The sequence below is a fragment of the Balaenoptera acutorostrata genome, chromosome 3, assembly GCF_949987535.1.
Source record: "Balaenoptera acutorostrata chromosome 3, mBalAcu1.1, whole genome shotgun sequence".
In the NCBI taxonomy this organism is placed as follows: Eukaryota; Metazoa; Chordata; class Mammalia; order Artiodactyla; family Balaenopteridae; genus Balaenoptera; species Balaenoptera acutorostrata.
The window spans coordinates 66,671,001-66,689,712 of record NC_080066.1 but is presented as its reverse complement, the minus strand read 5'-3'; the positions used below and the strand labels follow the sequence as shown (position 1 = coordinate 66,689,712).

The following is an 18,712-nucleotide window of genomic DNA, read 5'->3' as shown; positions in this document are numbered from 1 at the left end:
CAACCCTCACAAATCTTGGCTTTTTTTAATTTACATATGACATTTTTGTAACCCTCTCTTTTTGGTTGAATTCATTCATCATCAGTGTTTGCTCATGCAGGCACAGATAATGAAAATGCCCTCTAATGCATAAGTGATGCCACATGCTCTATTATGCTAAATACAAGCACTCACACTGCCCAGGGAGTCTTATTGGAATGCCATCTTTGCTGCAGTTTCTTCTTTATCTTTTTCTTTAAATCTCTACATTCATGACTCTCGTGAGCCAAAGGTCCACATATACTGTAAGAAACAGAAGCCACGTTAAGAAGCAGGTTAGTATTTACCTGGAGAGGCTAGTATAGACAGTCTTGTTTCAAACAGCCAGGACCAAAACACAGGGAAGAATTTAATTTCCAACAACAAAGTCTTAAATCCAGTTTAGTTGGAGACATCACTGAATGAAATGGGAGCTGAAATACGTATTTTCCATTTTACATTTTGGGCACGACATATTTTATGGTGCCATTTGCTTTTTTTCTCTTTCTGAAAATTACTCATAATAATAGTTTTTTTCCTCTCTGAAATTTATTCACAACATTTAGCAGCCAGGAATAAGGTCCAGGTTCTTCTTCCCCTGCCAGACATGTGCAACCACATTTTGCATGATTATCACAGGCAATTCTCTTTCGATCCTTATTTTGGTGCCAGAGGTACTGCCATTACTTTGATGCACAGAACTTGTAAGATGAAAAAGGATCACTACAAGGTTGCAGAATCCAGTGATGAGGAAAATAAAGAGGCATCAAGAAGTAGTTTTCTTCCACCATGGTGAAGCAGATGTCAAAAGAAGCTTGTAACCACTACTATTTCCCACTTGGCATTAGTGTAAGCAGGCACTGATGTATCTAGTCATCATGGACACCAAAAATTAATTTGAAACTCTTCCCTTTTCTTCTTTGAAACAAGTGGACTGAAAACATGAACCACGTTCTCAGTAGATAAGAAGCTCGTGTATGAGAACAATATTTAGGTCCTTGTTAGAAGAAAACTGGTAACACTGGGGGAAAAAAGTGCTCATGTTCTAAAGCTACAAGATTTTTAAAGCAGCAATTATCCAATGCATTTAGAATAATAGAAAAATTTAAACTGTATAATGTTGGTTAGGGTCAAGAGGAAAGGTTTAAATAAAAAACAAGCTATAAGAAAGATTAAGCTAAATTCACCCGGAATTTTAGAATAGCACAGGTGTAGCTAGTGATTAGGGTCACTGTATTATTAAATGTTAAGATGTTCATTGCATTAATATTTGATTTTATTTTAATAGTTCTTTATAACACTGACCCTCTATCAAAAGGAATGAGATTTTCTGATGAAGCGGGAGTGATAAGAAAAAAAAACAAGCAACGAATAGTAATAAAGCTTTCAACAAAGGACTGCGCTCCAAAAGGAATTCAGTGATTCTTTCAGACAGCACTCACATCTTAGACAACTGATTTTCCTCTTGGCCTAAGTTCAGACTTCATAGTCTTCCTGAATACAGAATAGCAAAGAGACCAGCATCACCCACTGTGCATGTTCCATTTGTTAACTATCTAAGAAGCTTCCGCCTTCAGTGTTGTACATGCAAGCTCTGCCTTTGACCCAAAGGTGAGTGAATGAGAAAATGGGATTAATTCGAGGTTACTTGATATTGTATTCTACATAGCTAACTGAAAATGGGTGTCATCATCTATACTTTGCATTCCATCATTCTCTCCCCCAAATTCTCCAAAAATAGCAAATGGACTGGTTTACCGTGTAAATCTCTTACAAGATATTCAAAACAATATTTCACAGAAGACATTTTATTGATGGTTGAAGACGAAATAAAACATATATAAACCCATATAGGGGTTCCCTTCCCACCCCTAATAAGGAAAATATAACACTGAAATGTAAGTATTCAGTTAAGAACTTCTCTACTCTAGAGCTTCGATAGGTGACCTAAAACTCATGACACAGAACTCATGCTGAAGGACAACATTAAATATAAAAATTAAAGAATCCAAATATTGCTTATTGTATATACCTACCTAAAGAATTCAAAATAAATCCGTTTCTGACTTTTCACTTTTGTTTCTATACTGAAGAAACACAATGGCTTATTCTTTGGTGGAATAAGTTATTGATATTTTGATGGTCCTTTGTCCTTGTTATTACACAAAAATGGGATCAAAAATCTGGTTCAGGATGCTCAAAGATTATTGCTAAGGCACATTTTGCAATTTAAAAAGCTTGGCTGCAATGATTCATTTGTTTAGTTTATTTGCTAACAGTCAAATTAGTCATTTTCAATCTGAATTGTAAATAAAATATTAATAAAATAACAAGACATATAAACTTTCCTTAATGAGATGTAGTTAATAAAAATGGTTGGTTATAATATTTACTATAAACATGTCCAATTTCATTATTTTCTTGCTATCTATATTCTTACAGTTTACAATGTTATTGCACTTTTGTCTAAAACCTTAAAGATCTGTCTTCCAAAATCAATTTTCTAATGCTGATTTTGCAAAAAAACTGCATTTCACATTATTAATCACATTAGTGCAATTTTCCTATAAATAAGTACAAAACATTTGGAGGATGCATATATAATGAGTGCTTTGTTACTACAGTAGCAAATGTCAGAGTAATTACTAAAAAAAGTCTAACATTTTTGACACTTTGAAAAATCTAGTATACCATTTATCATAGTTCTCTTCATACTGTAAAAAGAAAAGTCACTACAAGTGAAAATTAAGATACCGTTGCGGAGATTATGAGGAAATTTTATTATAAATTCCTGATATATTCCACCCTTGCCTGTTCTTAGCCTAAATGTAATTTAGCACTGCAAACCATTTGTGAAAAGAAATTTATTTTAAAAGGCATAAAACTTACTTGTGTAAAAAGAAAAAAATCCTGTACCTCCAAAAGAAGTCAAAAGCACTCATTAAGTTACTTCAATAAAAATGGAACTTGGCCAGCCAAGTTACCATGCATTCCTTGAAACTGCATTAGGGCTCATGGCTTGACTGAACATCTGAAAGATCTCTTGATCCACTTAAAAGTGGCTACCAAACCAATTAATTTCTCTGGAAGAAAACTTTAATAATTATTTCAGCCTAATCCCTCTTCAAATGGACCCACTCAGATGACTCATGTTTTATTGAGTACTCAATCAATTAAAAATAAGTAGCCAATCCAAGGCAAAGTGTTATGTTGTTTGTCTAATTGTAAAATTAACATATAAAGAATATAAGATTTGAACTGATATTGAAAAATTCAGTAACATATTTGTCTAATTTAAAAACCTACTGATGGATCAAAATATACTTTATTTTAATTATACTAGCACAGTGAGGCCCAGAAAGGCCACGGAGTTGCACACAGAATGCTCAGCACCAGCAGGGAAAGCCACCATCGGCTGGTGGGTGCTGATGCTAGCACACAAGCCCTTGCCGCATCTTTATGATCTGGAGTAAGGCCGCCTGCACATCTTCATCCATGTGACCCTTGGGAGAAAGAAAAAAGGGGAGAAATATTTTATGTCATCTTCATTTACACACAAATTCTAAAGACAAGGGCTTTATAATAGAACCTCGTTGGTTGTGATTCACCAAATGCTAAATCCTCACCATCGTGGTGATATTCTAAAGGTTTTATTGGAAAACAGAGTAGAGCTCTATCATGGAAATAAAGAAAATCAATTTAAAAGTAGTGCACACCAGTTGCTCTTAACATCTATTATCAGAGAAGAGATGGACAAACCTCTTTCTTTTTTTTACATAATGGCTCAGATGATAGGGGTAGCGTAAGTTACAGATGAGCAAAGTAAACTACAAGGAAAATTTTTTTTGCTTCTGCTGAGTTTTTTTTTTTTAATTAGAAAAGTAACTAATGAAAAATCCCCATATTTATATTTTTTACATAAATAAGATCATATATATTGTTTTGCAACTTGCCTTTTCACCTAGTTATTGCCTTAATTATTTTATTGATTGATTGGCCACACCGCGCAGCTTGTGGGATCCTAGTTCCCCAACCAGGGATTGAACCCAGGTCCACGGCAGTGAAAGCCCGAGTCTTAACCACTGGACCGCCAGGGAATTCCCTGCCTTAATTATTTTAAATTATTGTGTAATATTCCACTGTATGGATGTATCATAATTTCTTTACATAATTTCTTTATTCATTCTCCCAATGATGGGCACTTATGGGGTTTCCAATCTTTATGGGCAGATTCCTAGGGAAGAAATTGCTAGGTCAAAAAAGCAGGCTCAATTTTTAAATTTTGCTAAGTACTACAAATATCCCTCTATAGAGATAATAACAATTTACACTCCCACCAGCAGGGTATAAATGCCCATTTCCCACAATGCCCTGGCCAATGCTACAGACTATCATCTTGTTTAAAATTTGCCCATCCCAGAATTGAAAAATGGTACCTCCTTGTTTATTTGCATTTCCCCCTTTACTGGTTAGGTTGAGACCTTTTGACGTGAATGTTATCCGCTTAAATTTAGAAAGAGACACTTTAAAGTTAAAAAGACGGCAAGAGGTTGATTAAATGCAAGTCAGTATGGTGGGCTTAAAACACCCCCCCTTCCCTTTTTCTTTGCTTGAGCACTTGAATGGGTTTCAGCATAACACTTCCTATTAATATAAAAAGTTTTGCTTCCAAAATCTGTTTCTATAACAGCAGGATGTTTAAATTCCAAACATTAGCCATAGTTGACTAAACTGAATTTCTTAGTTAACTTTATGACGCCAGAAGGCAAGACTATTTCAGATGCCAATTGCTTTTGTTATGTTTCATTAGGAGTCAGTGGAAAATAATTTTGAATTTCAGAAGCATACGTGAAAAAAAGTTGAAAGGCTTGTCAGTTTGCGGTCTTTCATCAAGAGTATGCTGTTCCCCCCTTGGCCAGTATCAGAGCCAAGCGAGTTCCTCACCCTTACTAACACAGATCTTCTACACTTTTCTACTGTTTTCCCTCCAAACAACTCCCCATTCTGCTGCCCGTCAATAGTCTCGAATAATTGCAATAATAATATACTTTCAAACCCCAGCTTATCGTCTATCTACTAAAAAGAAAGTAGCCAAAGATGCTTTATCATATCATTCATTCTTTTACATTGGTTTCCCCCTCATCTCCTATAGAAAAGGCAGGCTTTTTTATTTCAAGAATTTGATATCGCAAAATCTTTTCCTTTTTATTATTTAACCTAGTTTTTTCTTTCTTTTTTTTTTTTTTTTTAATGATCTTCTCTGAAGCTTTCTCTCAACACCTTTTTTTTTTCAGTGTGGACACTTCAAATCCTAAACAATTTCTATTACATCTCACTTGCCATTCTAACATTGTCTCGATTGTCTTCCCCCCAGAATCTGAGAATTGTGGAGATGCTGATCACAGGGTTTCTACACAGCATTAAGTATAAAATCCTTCATATGTTAAACATGTTTCTTAGTGTGATTTTTTTTTAATAGCTTTCTCATTACACCCCCCAACGAAGGCAATTCGTAGTCTTCTGCTTCACTGAGATTAAGGCTCAACAAATAAATATTATTGATGTTCTAACAGAACCACTTTTTTCTTAAGTTATTAAAATTCTGTGCACATTTTACTTGTCATTTTTGCACTTTTTTGGTATTCTCTACCTTTCAAAGAAACACTCCTGAGCTACCAAGAAACAATGAAGTCCTTCCCACTCTCCTCTTTTAGCTAACAGACATGTGTGGATGTCAAGGCATTATCTCCAGCTAGCAATACCATTAACGTGTGCTGCCATCACATGTTGCCAAACTGTCTATAAAATGAATGACAAGCAGATGGAGACAACACTAAATTTAAGATGTTGTGTTGCCATACAGCTTTGTAAATTTCTCTGGGAGATAATGCAAGCCATGATTAAAAGAAACAATTCTAAAATAAGCATACGGGGGTTCAACTACTTTAAACATCAATGACTTTCACATAAATTTACTGGAAAATAAAAAATTATTTTCTCTGAAACAATATCCTAGCCAAAGGAGTAGTTCTTCTTTACCTGTGCAGCACTAAGAAGGTGTGTCCGATAAATTGCAATTACTTCTTGGTGCTGTCTGTCAGCATCCTACAAGTGCGGAAAGATGGACAGATCAGAATATCAGCATTCACGTTTTCAAACACATGGAGGCTTGTGACGATGCTGTCCTCAGGCTTGATGCTTCTACACGGTAGTATTATTAAAGTGCTCCTGCTACTTCTTATAACAAACCACCTTGGACCCACCAGATGCAAAATTCCAGTGCATAACAATAGTATACACTTTGTTAAAGAATGTGTGGGAACATTCACAGTGAAAGCAATGCACTTACCCTAGGTAACATGAAATTATTGCCTGAGTTCATATCTAATGCCATGAAATCACCCAGACACTTATCAACTTATGCTTTGGATTATTGCAAAAACTTCCCATCTCATCCCCTGTCTCTAGACTTTATTCCTTTCCATGCTTCCAAGACTGAGGTAGCTCTTTCCTCGCATCACTTTTGACTCAAAAACCTTGGGTGACACCGCATTAGATATAAGAGAGAAATCAAACTCATCAGCTTGATTCTCAACAGTCTCCACAACTTGACCTCAAATACAGCTCCCATGCCTAGCCAGGCTGAGCAGCCTTTTACTACCCCTGGGGCATGCATGCCACTTGATTCCACCTCCATGCCTTCCTTCACACTGTTTCCCTTTGCCAGGGAGAGTCTCTATTTTCCTTCCACCTACCCGAACACCATCTAACTACAAGTTTCAGCCAGGTACTCCCTTCCTCTTTGAAACCAGCTCCCACCACATCAGTCATCTTTCCTTCCTGGGAATTCATATCACTTAGAATCTGGGACCGTATTCTCAGTTCTATATTTGATATTTTTTGTCTTGTTATTTTACTTTTCATGGATCTCTATTTTGCCTAACTACCCAGAACTCCTTGGGGACAGGAACTGTACCCTATCCCTGACAGTACTTAGCAGAGTGCCATGAACATAATAAACATATTTCTGAATACTGAAGAGACTACCATATCCTTTCGATAAGATCCAAATCAGTAATATGTCATCATTAATCTGTAGGCCAACGGTGTCATAAAATGAACACTTTAAAAAATAACTTTCTTCTATTCAAAAACAACTCAGGACAAATTCCTATAGAATAGGAAAATATTACCCAACAATTTACATTTGATTGGGCTATGTTTTACTTCGCCCCATAGCTCATCCAATTAAAAAAGCAAACAAACAAACAATCAGTTCATATTATCCTATTTTTATGGATGAGGAAGCCAAGGGTTAAGGGGAATGTTCCATGTCACTCTCTTTTAAGTGGCAGGGCTTAGAACTGAGATCCCAACTTCAGCTTCTTAATCCAGATGCTTTCTTTTAATATATAAAGGAGATACATATCCATATAGGTATCTATATGAATATATATACACAGATGTTTTCTTTTAATATGTAAGGATATAATGTATAAAACCATAGGAATGCCTACCTTCATTCATAAGGATAAAAGACTATTAAAAAAACTTCCTTCAGTTTAGTGGACCAATATTTTAGAGAGTGTGCTACAGTTGGAAAGCTATCAGATTTGGAGTCAGCAAGTCCCAGGATTAAATCCTAGCTGTATGACCCCAGGCATATTTTCATCTTTGTTTCCTTAAGAATTAAATAGGGGGGATAAAACCTTGTAGGATTGTGAAGAAGATCAAGTTTAAAGATCAAGTATGTAAAATGTTTAGTGTAGTGCCTGGTATACAGTAAGCACACAAAAAATGATATTATATCATTAGTATAAGTAACTTTTAGCAAAAATGATTACATGCTTGGATCTGAACATAGCCAAAGATCAATCTGGTTTCTAAATGAGATTTTACAAACAAACAAACGAGACCCTGCGCAGATCAGCACGAAGCCCTGCAGGCCCCGGTTACTCACCACCAGCTGCTGCTGCAGGGACTTGACCTGGTGCTGCAGACTGCCAATCAGCTGACTCTGCCTCTTACTGGGACTCCCACTCGTGCAGGTGAGCTGGGAAAGCCCACTGAGTGCTTGTTTCAGTCTTTCCACATCACTGAGCAGTTCAGTTATCTTATAAAAAAACGAGTTGTGGGAGAAACACGTATTAGTCACTTATTCACTTACAATGAACATCTTTACACAGAACTCATTCCTTGAGACACAAAATTTATCTTTATATACCAGAAAGTTGAGGAATGAACGCTGTCAAGATTGTTATCAACAGTATGTGCAATATATAATTTCCTCTCAGTAAGGGGAAAACCTTTCATAGTTAAGACAATTAAATGAAATCATAAATACATGTTTGGTATGTAGTATATGCTTAATAAATAGTGACAATTGTAAGTAGGTATTAATAACTTGCTATTATAATTATACATTATATTCATAACTGACTTCCAAACAAGCTGAGAGCACTAAAATTCTGGGTCATATGAGCAGACATGTCAGAAAGTCAGTACTTGTACCTGTCCACTGAGGAGGGCTGGGGCTGTGTCTGCTTTCACTTGTCACTATATCCCCAGCATTAAGCATAGTACCTTGCAGGTAGAAGGCATTTAATAATTATTTGTTGAATGGGTAAAACTGAACTCAATCTCCCTGACTTCTCATCTTCATAGTACATACTTTATTCAATTACCAGTTCTGAAAATATTATTGAGCACCTATTCTGTAAATTGTACCATGAGAATGAATGATAAAGATGGAAACGTTAAGTTATGAACCTGCTCTCAAAAACTAGTTGGAAAGACTAACCACATCATTCTTTTTTTTTTTTTTAATATTAATTTATTTGGCAGTGCCGGGTCTTAGTTGTGGCACACGGGTGGGATCTTTAGTTGTGGCATGTGGGATCTAGTTCCCTGACCAGGGATCGAACCCGGGCCCCCTGCATTGGGAGCAAGGAGTCTTAACCACTGGACCACCAGGGAAATCCCAACCACATCATTCTGACACGGTAATATATTTGTTGTAAATGGATGGCAAAACCAAAATACAACATGCATTTTGGAAGAGGAACAGTTTACTGTAGGCTAGGTTGGCCAATGAAGGCTTTAGGAAGGAGGGTTAAGTGATGAAGTGGGCATTAAGGAATGTAGAGGATTTAGGAAGGTAGAAAGGAGGGGCAAGATATTCTGTCTGTAGGAAGATACGGGGAAAGAATGTACAATGAGTTGGAGGGCTCAATTTGCTGGTATAGGTGAGTGCCAAGATCAAGTCTGGGGGGCTCTGCAGCATCCTTAGTTTCTCATAGCCCAGAAACATAGCATTTTTTCCTCCTCTCCCTCACCATTCTTTAGGTACCTTAAAACCCACTGGGTACGGACCATTCATTTCTGAGGCAAGTGAATCTTGAGTTTCCCCATCTTACCTCAATTCTTGGCTGTACCAGCTGAGGAAACAAAAGGAAAACTGCTTTTGATTTTTGTTTGTGTGACTTTACCTTTTTCTCAACTCCAATCTTTTTTTTTTTTTTTTGCATACTCGTAGTCAAACTAAAAAGGTGGCATTTAATGGTCACTTTGTTAATGCTTTTGTAAACCTGTCTTGTGGAGTGCTACGGTAAAGAGTCCTCTTCTACTCTGGCAGTTCTGCTCTGGGGTTTCCAATACCAAGCCATGCTTACCTAAAGTATTATTATTACCTTATTATCTTTAGCTTCGATTTGTTTGGCGGATTCCTGTATTCTTCTCTGTAACTCTGTGATTGTTGTTAGGGACTTATCGCATCGTTCCTGCTGATCCTTGATTTCTTGCTCAATGCTGAAATGGAGCAATTCCTTCTCATCTTTTGCAGACAGTTCCTTCTTTTTGGCATGCAAAACCTCCTCACATACTTCCTCATACTTCATATTCAGATTGGCCAATTTTTCATTTAGGTTGGAAATCTGTGTCTCCAAATCACTTTTCGTTGCTTTATATTTAGACAAATCAACCACCTCCCTAGTCTCTAATTTTTTTAATGCTTGTTTAGTATTCTGAATCTCAGACTGGAGCTTGGAGACCTCTTTGGTTTTGTTTTGGCTTTCTTCTTCCTTTTCTCTCAAGCTAGTTTTTATGATTCCAACTTCTTTCTCAAATGCTTCCTTAATCTGCAAATGCTCTGCGAGGGGCACAGAGGAGTTCTTTTGATTCTCTAGTATCTGCCGCAGTTGGGTCACTGTCTGCTGCTCTTTCTCATAACACCTTTGCTTAGTCTTCAGTTCTTCCTTAAGCATCTCAATTGTGCCATTAAGAGATTTTTTCAGGGCCTCAACCTGTTCCAGTGGAACATGCTGTTTCTGCAGAAGAGTTTGTGCTGCAAGGATCTCAGAAATCTGTTTGGCATTCTCCTCCACCAGCTTCTCTTTCTCGTTCTTTACCTCTGTGTATTTCTGCAACAGGTCTTTTAACTGTCTGTTCAGCTCTTCTGTTTTTCTGCTTAATGCTCTTTCCATTTCATGAAAATTCTCAACAAGAACATTTTTATCCTTTAGATCCTTCTGAAGAGTGAGGATCTCCTTCTTTAACTTGTCATTTTCTTGCTTGCACTTCTTGGCCTCTTCTTCGCTGATGTGATGCTTTTGTGTCTGCTCGGATAACTGTTCTTTTAGTTCTTTCTCGGTAGCTTTAAATTTTCTCTCACACTCTTCAAAGCTGATAATTGGAGCATATTTTAGCTTGATGCATTCTTGTATTGTGTCAAGTTCCCTTTTCTGGGCCTCAATCTCGGCATGCAATGTTACAATCTCCTCCTGGCCTTTTTTGTAGTTAGCCAATATTTCGGCACTGTTGTCCTGGACCTTCTTCATGCTCTTCCTTACAGCACTCATCTTTTCCTCATGCTCTCTTAGGCTTATGTACTCAGCTTTTATTTGGTTCTGAGTGTTCTCCAGGTTTCTTTTTAATATTTCATTCTCATCTTTTATTTTCACAAATTCTCGATTTATATCTTCACACTTCTTCTTCATGTCTACTAATTCTCTGCTGGTTTTATCCAATGTGCTACTCAAAGCAGTTTTAATCTCTTCGTGGGTTTTCACTGGCACATACTGATTACTCATTATCTTTTTCAAGTCAGTGTTTTCAGACGTGAGCGAATATATTTTGTCTTGGTCGTCACCACATTTTTTATTAAGTTCAGACAGCTGCTTCTTAAGTTCAACGATATTGGATTTCAGAGCCATTATCTCTTTTTCGTGTTTCTCTGGAGGTATGAACACAGTTTCCAGGCGGCTAACGTTCTTACTTAAACTGGCATTTTCCATCAGCAATTTCTCCATTTCCAACTTCTTTTCTGTATATTTGTGTGTCACATCTGAAAGCTTTTTATTCAGATCATCAACAATTACATCACGTGACTTTTTCATTTCTTCACTTACTTTTAAAGGGACGTAATGATTTTTCATTTCAGTTGTTAAGTTATGTACTTGTTGGTTGAGGAGATTATTATCCAGATAGACCTTTTCGATTTCCTTTTGTAAGGTCTGATTTTTCGATGTTAACTCACTGATTCTCTTCCCAAGTTCTCCTGACTTTTGCTCTAATCTGCTCTTGAGCTGCTCATGTTCTTCTGGTTTGACGTGCTGAGCCAGTTTGGCCTTCAAATTCTCAAGTTCTCTCTTTAACGGTCTAATTTCGCTAAGTGATCTTTCATATTCTCTTTCCATCTCTATTAATTTTTTTGCCTTCTCGTTTACTTCATTTGACAACAAGCTCTTCATGTTTTCAAATTTCTCTGCCGGAATGGAAAGGGTCAGCTTGGATGACAAGTCCTTTAACTGGCCTTCCATCTCGGTGACCTTTCTCCCTCTCTTCTCTCGCTCCAGTTCACACATGCTCAATTCCTTCTGCAGTCGCTTATTCTCTTCCATTAGCTTGCCTTCATCCCTCTTAAACTCTTCGACTAACATCTCATTTTGTTTGATTTGGTTTCTTAATTTCCCCACTTCTGCAGATGCACCTTCATATTTCACTTTCATGTCTTTCAACTGATCCTTCAGTTCCTCTGTCAGTCTGTGGTTCCCAGTAGCCGCGTCGCTTGTTAGGTGCTCTTTCAGGGCAAGAAAATGTGTCTGCATTTGTTTCACTTTACCTTCTGACTCATACATTCTCTTCTGAACATCTTTCAAGGCGTCTTCTAGTTGCTTTATCTGCTCATCTGAATCCTCTTTGACCCTTTCACATTCCAATGCTAAGGCTTTGCACTCTGCCACCTTGTGAGCCAGTTCATTCTGGAGCTTGAGCCTGTCTTGTTTTGCAGAATCACAGAAAGTTCTCATTGCTTCTAGTTCTTTCTTTAAAATTTCATTTTCTGAATATGAGGTTTGACTAGGTAAGGCCAGCTCCAGTGGTCTTAACATAGATCTGCTTTGCATGTGGGCTGGCATACCTGTGGAAGCACACTGCAAAAATAATAAAAAATAAATTATCAATTCCAAAAGCCTAAAGAAGACACTTACTTATTTACCAAACTTATTCACCAAACTTACCATTGGTGATACCTACCCAAACATGAATATCAACTTTATCAACATACGTTTACGATTTCTATGTTTTGTGGCACATAATGTACTTAGAACTTCAAATTCTGAAGAAAGTCATCAGACCCCTTGAGTAAAAACAAGGCTTTCACAATTTTAAATCTGCAAATAATTCCATAGAATATTATTTTCTAATAACATATATTGACTTCTAAGTTCCCTCAATGTTAACTCCAGTGTAATGTTGTTTAAATTATAAAAATACTACCAAAATAAACCTAGCTGGTGTAAGAATTGTCAAGAGAATGATGTCAAGCAACTCACAAAATAGAAACACGTTTTCTTCTCTCAAAAAGAAAGATAAATTAGAACTTAGCATACGATCTTACTACAAAATTGGATTGACATCTTGTTTCCTCTATTAAATGCTAACAAAAAGAAGTACAATTTAAGTTCTCATTGAAATATTTCAGAAGTATCAGAACATATAACCATGAAAGATTAACTATTTCTATTTTTCCCCATCCACCCTATTACAATAAGGGCTCTTTTTTTTTTTTTTTTTTCTCAAACATCTTTATTGAAGTATAATTGCCTTACAATAGTGTGTTAGCATCTGCTTTATAACAAAGTGAATCAGTTATACATATACAATATGTTCCCATTTCTCTTCCCTCTTGCATCTCCCTCCCTCCCAAGGGCTCTTTTAAAGTCATGTGCTATGAGTAAAAAAGCCATGTGCTGTGAGTACAACCCACTATTTTAATGGCAGGTTTTACTGTTGTTCATTTCAATCCACACTGCCTTCCCATGGATGAAGAAGAAAGTTAACAAGGAATAATTTCTCAGCCTCAGTCTACTTCTAATTATCTTTCAACTTACCAATTATCTTTAGACTAAGACTACTATCACCTACCAACAAACTACTTACACAGCTTCACAATTTCCATACTTATTTTATTACAATCAAATATTTATCTTATGTTCGTAAAAAAATATTATTCAGTTGATTGACAACCAGTCTCTCAACTTAGAATCTTAGAAGTTTCCAGCTTAGAGTGATCTTAGACATCATATAGGCTAATTCACTCTTCTACAGAAGAAAGTATGTAAAAAAACCTTTAAAAGCCCAAATATTTATCAGTTCTGCAGTTCATAGAAGGTACTAAAAATGCAAACCTTGTATTTACTGGAAACTAAAAGTGAGGAGCAGTTAAACAAGTAAGAAAATCAGATAACACTCCTTCTTGGAAGCTTTATTTTGTGGTGAATTTCCAAAATATAGAATATATATTTGAATGCAAGGAATAATACATTTAAAAGTCAAGGCATGCCTTTTGAATTATTCATACCTGTCTCCCCCTTTAATGGGCAAATATGAAGAGGTGACCAACTGCTGTTAAAGAATAGAGGGCTACTGTCAAAGACAATGAAATTTTAATTCAAATCTCTTATTTAAGTCACTGTCACCAAAAATACTCTAGAGGGCACTAGACACAGCAATATCTGCTTTTATTAAACTCAAGACCACAAGGCCAACTTTTGTTTGATAATGAAAACCTTATTCAATGTACATATAGATGATAAATATACAATGCTCTTTTCCTCTTTTTAAAAAGGCACAATTATTTTTATAAATATATTTTAAAATAAAATATTACCTGTGAGTCTGTCATGTACATTTGACCTTGTTTAAGAAGCATATCTTCTTTTCCTAAATAAGTCCAAATAAATGGTATCTTAAATATCCATATCAAAGAAGGCTAAGCATTAATTTGGTGTTATTATCTCCTTTATTATTCAAATAAAAAAGAAGCATGAGTTACAACATAAAATTATCCTTGTTCTAAAATATCCATATTTTTCCTTATTACTCCTATATACATAAGGAAAGTATGTATATTCTTTTGAATAGATACTAAGTTGGTTTTTATATTTTATTTATTTATTTTTGGCTGTGTCGGGTCTTAGTTGCGGCACGCGGGCTCTTCACTGCAGTGCACGGGCTCAGTAGTTGCGGCGCACGGGCTCCAGAGTGCGTGGGCTCTGTAGTTTGCAGCACACGAGCTCTCTAGTTGAGGCGCGCGGGCTCAGTAGTTGCGGTGCGTGGGCTTAGTTGCCCCACGGCATGTGGGATCTTAGTTCCCCAACCAGGGATCAAACCCACGTCCCCTGCATTGGAAGGCGGATTCTTAACCACTGGACTACCAGGGAAATCCCACTAAGTTGGTTTTTTGAATTATGTAAAATTGTTAGACTAAATAAGTTAAATGATTATTATGAAATATGTATATTACAGTCAAAATAAAAATGGTGTTCTTTGCAATTTATAGGATGAATCTTACGATTGTACTTAGCTAACGGATAATTTAATATTCAACAGGAAGCAAAAAATTAGATTTTTCTAGAGAAATTGTTTAAAATTGGAGAATAAACAAAAGTGAAAATTATGTATAGTCTTAAAATAATAAATATTTATGGAACATCTAATTTAAAAATGCTTACCTGCATTGAGACTATATCCAAAGATTTCTCCAAATCAGAAAAAACTATGTTTACGTCTCTTTCCATAAAAAGCAGGCGCCAAATATCACAAGATAAATGTCTAACATGCAACAAGGCAAATTTGGTAATGCGTACAATATACAATTTAAAAATCTAGGTCCTAAGGAAAACCAGAGCCTCAGTGATTACCAGATTTTATGTTAGAGACTACAGGAGTCATTTTAATCTCTTCATAGTTCCATGTTGAGGTATAACACACAAGTAGTTGCATGAAGTTTTGCAGCAGGAATATCATATACAGTTAGACAAAATAAAGAGACATAAACATTCTTTTTTTTGCTTGAACTGTGTGAATTGTAATGATAATCTATACTTTTATACTTACTGAAATGACTTCCCGATCCTAAATGATTGCTCTGAAATCAGAAGGATACATTAAAACATTTTAGGTGAATACTGCTTCATTTTGTTAAATTCTGTATCTATTTTAGCTCTAAATGATCCAGTCATTAAAACCACATTTTCAACATTCCTTGTTTCTCCTGGGTATTATTCTACTGGAACTCACAGAAAGGCAGAACACAGAGAGATCAGTTGGGAATAAACTACTTCACTCAGCATTTTAATAAAAGCAGCCAAGTATTTCAAGGAAAAACTTGACTGCTCAAAAGAAAAAAAAAAAAAAAGCTCCAAATGAAATGAAGCAACCGTGAATGCATACTCTCTGCTGTTTCTTTACTTCAAAAGGAAGGAAATGCCACATTCGCCGCAATAAATCAATTTACTTTACCACCATTGGGGAGCAGGAACCCTACCTCATCGCCTGTGAAACATTAGCCTAACCCCCTCTTTCAGAATTTATGGAACACCAATTACCTTTGAAGGTAAAAGGAGACAGAGAGCAGGAAATGAAACTGAGGCAAAGAGCTACATATAGTTCATAATAAATCCATCAATACATCAGTTAGGAAAAGGAGAATAATAGAGAAATTTTAGATACTCTGAGTTAAAATATATTTGGATTGCTCCTTATCCCAAGTAAGCCAGACACAAAGAACCTAACATAAATTAAAATACTATACTTTTGAGAGTAAAGATATGCAGATGTACTTCATGTTTGTGTATCTGTCTATATTAGTACTAATAGCTGTGTGTCAGACTCTGATAGGTGACCATGATAAAAACGGCCCATAGTTCCGTAACTAAATTAATGTCCCACTAATACTTACTGCCCCAAGGGTATGGAAAAATATCTGTAAACTTAGGTAAGCTCTTTGTTCTAAGTAATATTTAATACTAGAGCCTGTAATAGGTAGTAAATGGGCTTATACATGAATGGGTAAGAGGAGGCCAAGGCACATAAGGAATTCAAAAAACTTAGTTTGGGTTTATTACCTTCACTTGATGACTCAAATGAAAACAAATGCATGAGTTACAACAGAAAATTAGCCTTGTTCTAAAATATCCATGTTTTCCCAAACCTGCTCTATAAGAATAAGGAAAATGCCTACATATTAAGTATTACACATAACACAGCAATTCTGTTGGCAGTTTATGAAGACTTTTAAGTATGTGAGATGATATAGTAGTGGATATTCAATATTTATAAATTATGATTCCTTAGTTTTTAAGGACTGCTTTCATAAATACTGGGTCACATATAAAGTGGACCTTGTAATTTTCTTTTTGAAGGTTATAAATCATTTCTAGTATAAAAATTCATCTGACTGGGGAAAATGTCCCCATTATATTGAGTGCAAAGACTTACAAAACAGGATGAATAATAAGACTACCTGTTGAATTCATGTATATAACACAAGTTATGTACAAAGAAAGGTCTGAAAGCATGTCAGGTGCTAAGAGTGCTGGGCTTATAGGTGTGTTTATTTTCTACTTTTAGTTTAACTATATTTTTAAATTTTTCTGAAATAAATATATGTTGTTTTATAAGAAACAGTAAGTATTTTCCTAGTTTATAATAACTTCATTCAAAGTTACAGACTTGTCTGAAGCTACAGAAAATCATCTATTGTTAAGACATGAGAGTCTACTCTTAGGAGAAAAATAACACAAAAATAGTACCCAATTATAGGTGTCAAACTTTGATGAATACTTCAAAGGCCCACATACACTTCTGTATTTTCTCCAGCTGAGTGTAAAACTAGTATTGTAGTTAGGAGCACAAACTGCCTGAGTTCAGGTTCAGGCTCTGACACTTAACTATTATTTATAAAACCCCTCATGGGTAAACTGCTCTTTGCCTCAGTCTCTTTCTTCACTTATGAAGTGGAGATAAAAAGAAAACATACCATACCAAGTTGATGTGTTTATTAAATGCATGTAAAGTGCACAAAGCAATTTCTGGCACATGGTTGGGGTCATGAACGTGTTAGCTATCACTAGTTTCACTACTAACCTTAAAAAGTCTTCAAATGTGAAAAGAGATAGAAGGCCCTATACTAGACTGTTCTTTAGCTGATAAAGCTGTTTCTAAATAATTTCAGAATTCAGTCTATAAATATAAACACATGTCCTTGGTTTTATTTTTTTTAATGTATCAAGGCATAACTCACCTGCAATAAAGTACACAAGTATACAGTGCAATGAATTTTTGCATATGTATACTTTGTGTAATTACAACTCAGATCAAGACATAGAACCTGTCTAGCACGCCCAGAAGTTTCTTCATGCCCCGTCTTGGTCAGTAACCGGCCACCAAAGGGTGGCCTCTATTCTGACCTGTATTAGCATAGATTAGCTTTGTCTAGTTCTGCACTTCACAAAAAAGGAGTCAGGCAGTATGTGCTCTTTGTGTCTGATTTCCTTCATGCAACATTATGTCTTGAGATTCATCCATGTCTTTACATTCTTTTTCATAGTTACACCCACAGTTATAAATTTACACACAAAAAATTTACTTTTGTTATGTACTTTGGAGTTATATTCCACAATAAAGATAAAAGACTCACATTGAATCAGCCACTCTCTTCAGTGACCCCCAATGATGAACAACATTTATAAAATATATATTTTGGCCTTGCAGAACAAATCTATGCAGTTAGAAGTCTGGAGAGTGATCACCCTTGGTGCAGGGAGCAAGCGTGAGGAGGCTTCTGGGTACTAGTTATGGGCTGTTTCCTGATCTGGGATGTTAGATTTGTGAAAATTCTTCAACTTATTCACTTTAACATGTTCTTTTTAACGTATATTGTATTCTGATTAAAAGTTTTAAAAAAACATAGTCTTGGAAAAACTAAGAGCTAATTGAGCCAACAAAAGATAAGTATATGATCTGAGCCTTATTAACACACTACTCTCACCAAACAAATCCATATCTGCACAAGGTCCTTTCTGAGATAATCCTGGAATTACCGCTTTTCATTTAAATGATGCTTTTTATTAACACCATCATAATCATTGTAATTTTACAGGTAAAAGTATAACGTCTTGAAAAGGTAAAGATGACAAAGAGGAAGGAAGGCTGGGGAAGAGAAACTGGAACTGAACTAAATGTCAGTTTAGTCAATTTCAATGATCTCATTTAACCTTTAAAACAACTCTGTGGAAAAAAGGACAATCACCCCAATTTTGCCAAAGCAGCACAAAGCTCAGAGACTTTAAATAAATTGCCCAAGGTCACACTATAAAGAAGAGAGTGATAATTCAAATTCAAGCCTGACTTC

At 35.8% G+C, this 18,712-nt stretch overlaps 1 protein-coding gene across 2 annotated transcripts in view; it reads right to left on the bottom strand.

Annotated features, from left to right (window-relative positions):
* Nucleotides 1–1,810: 1,810 nt before the first annotated feature.
* UACA (uveal autoantigen with coiled-coil domains and ankyrin repeats) overlaps nt 1,811–18,712 on the bottom strand; it is an 87,594-nt gene continuing 70,692 nt past the window's right edge. For both annotated transcript variants that reach the window (XM_057542907.1, XM_007197784.3), the window contains exons 14-19: nt 15,415–15,445; nt 14,186–14,238; nt 9,708–12,446; nt 7,979–8,131; nt 6,058–6,123; nt 1,811–3,521 (exon numbers count right to left, since the gene is read on the bottom strand). In XM_057542907.1, the coding sequence (XP_057398890.1) occupies nt 3,450–3,521; nt 6,058–6,123; nt 7,979–8,131; nt 9,708–12,446; nt 14,186–14,238; nt 15,415–15,445 (3,114 nt within the window). In that variant the 3' untranslated portion in view covers nt 1,811–3,449. The remainder of the gene's footprint in view (nt 3,522–6,057; nt 6,124–7,978; nt 8,132–9,707; nt 12,447–14,185; nt 14,239–15,414; nt 15,446–18,712) is intronic.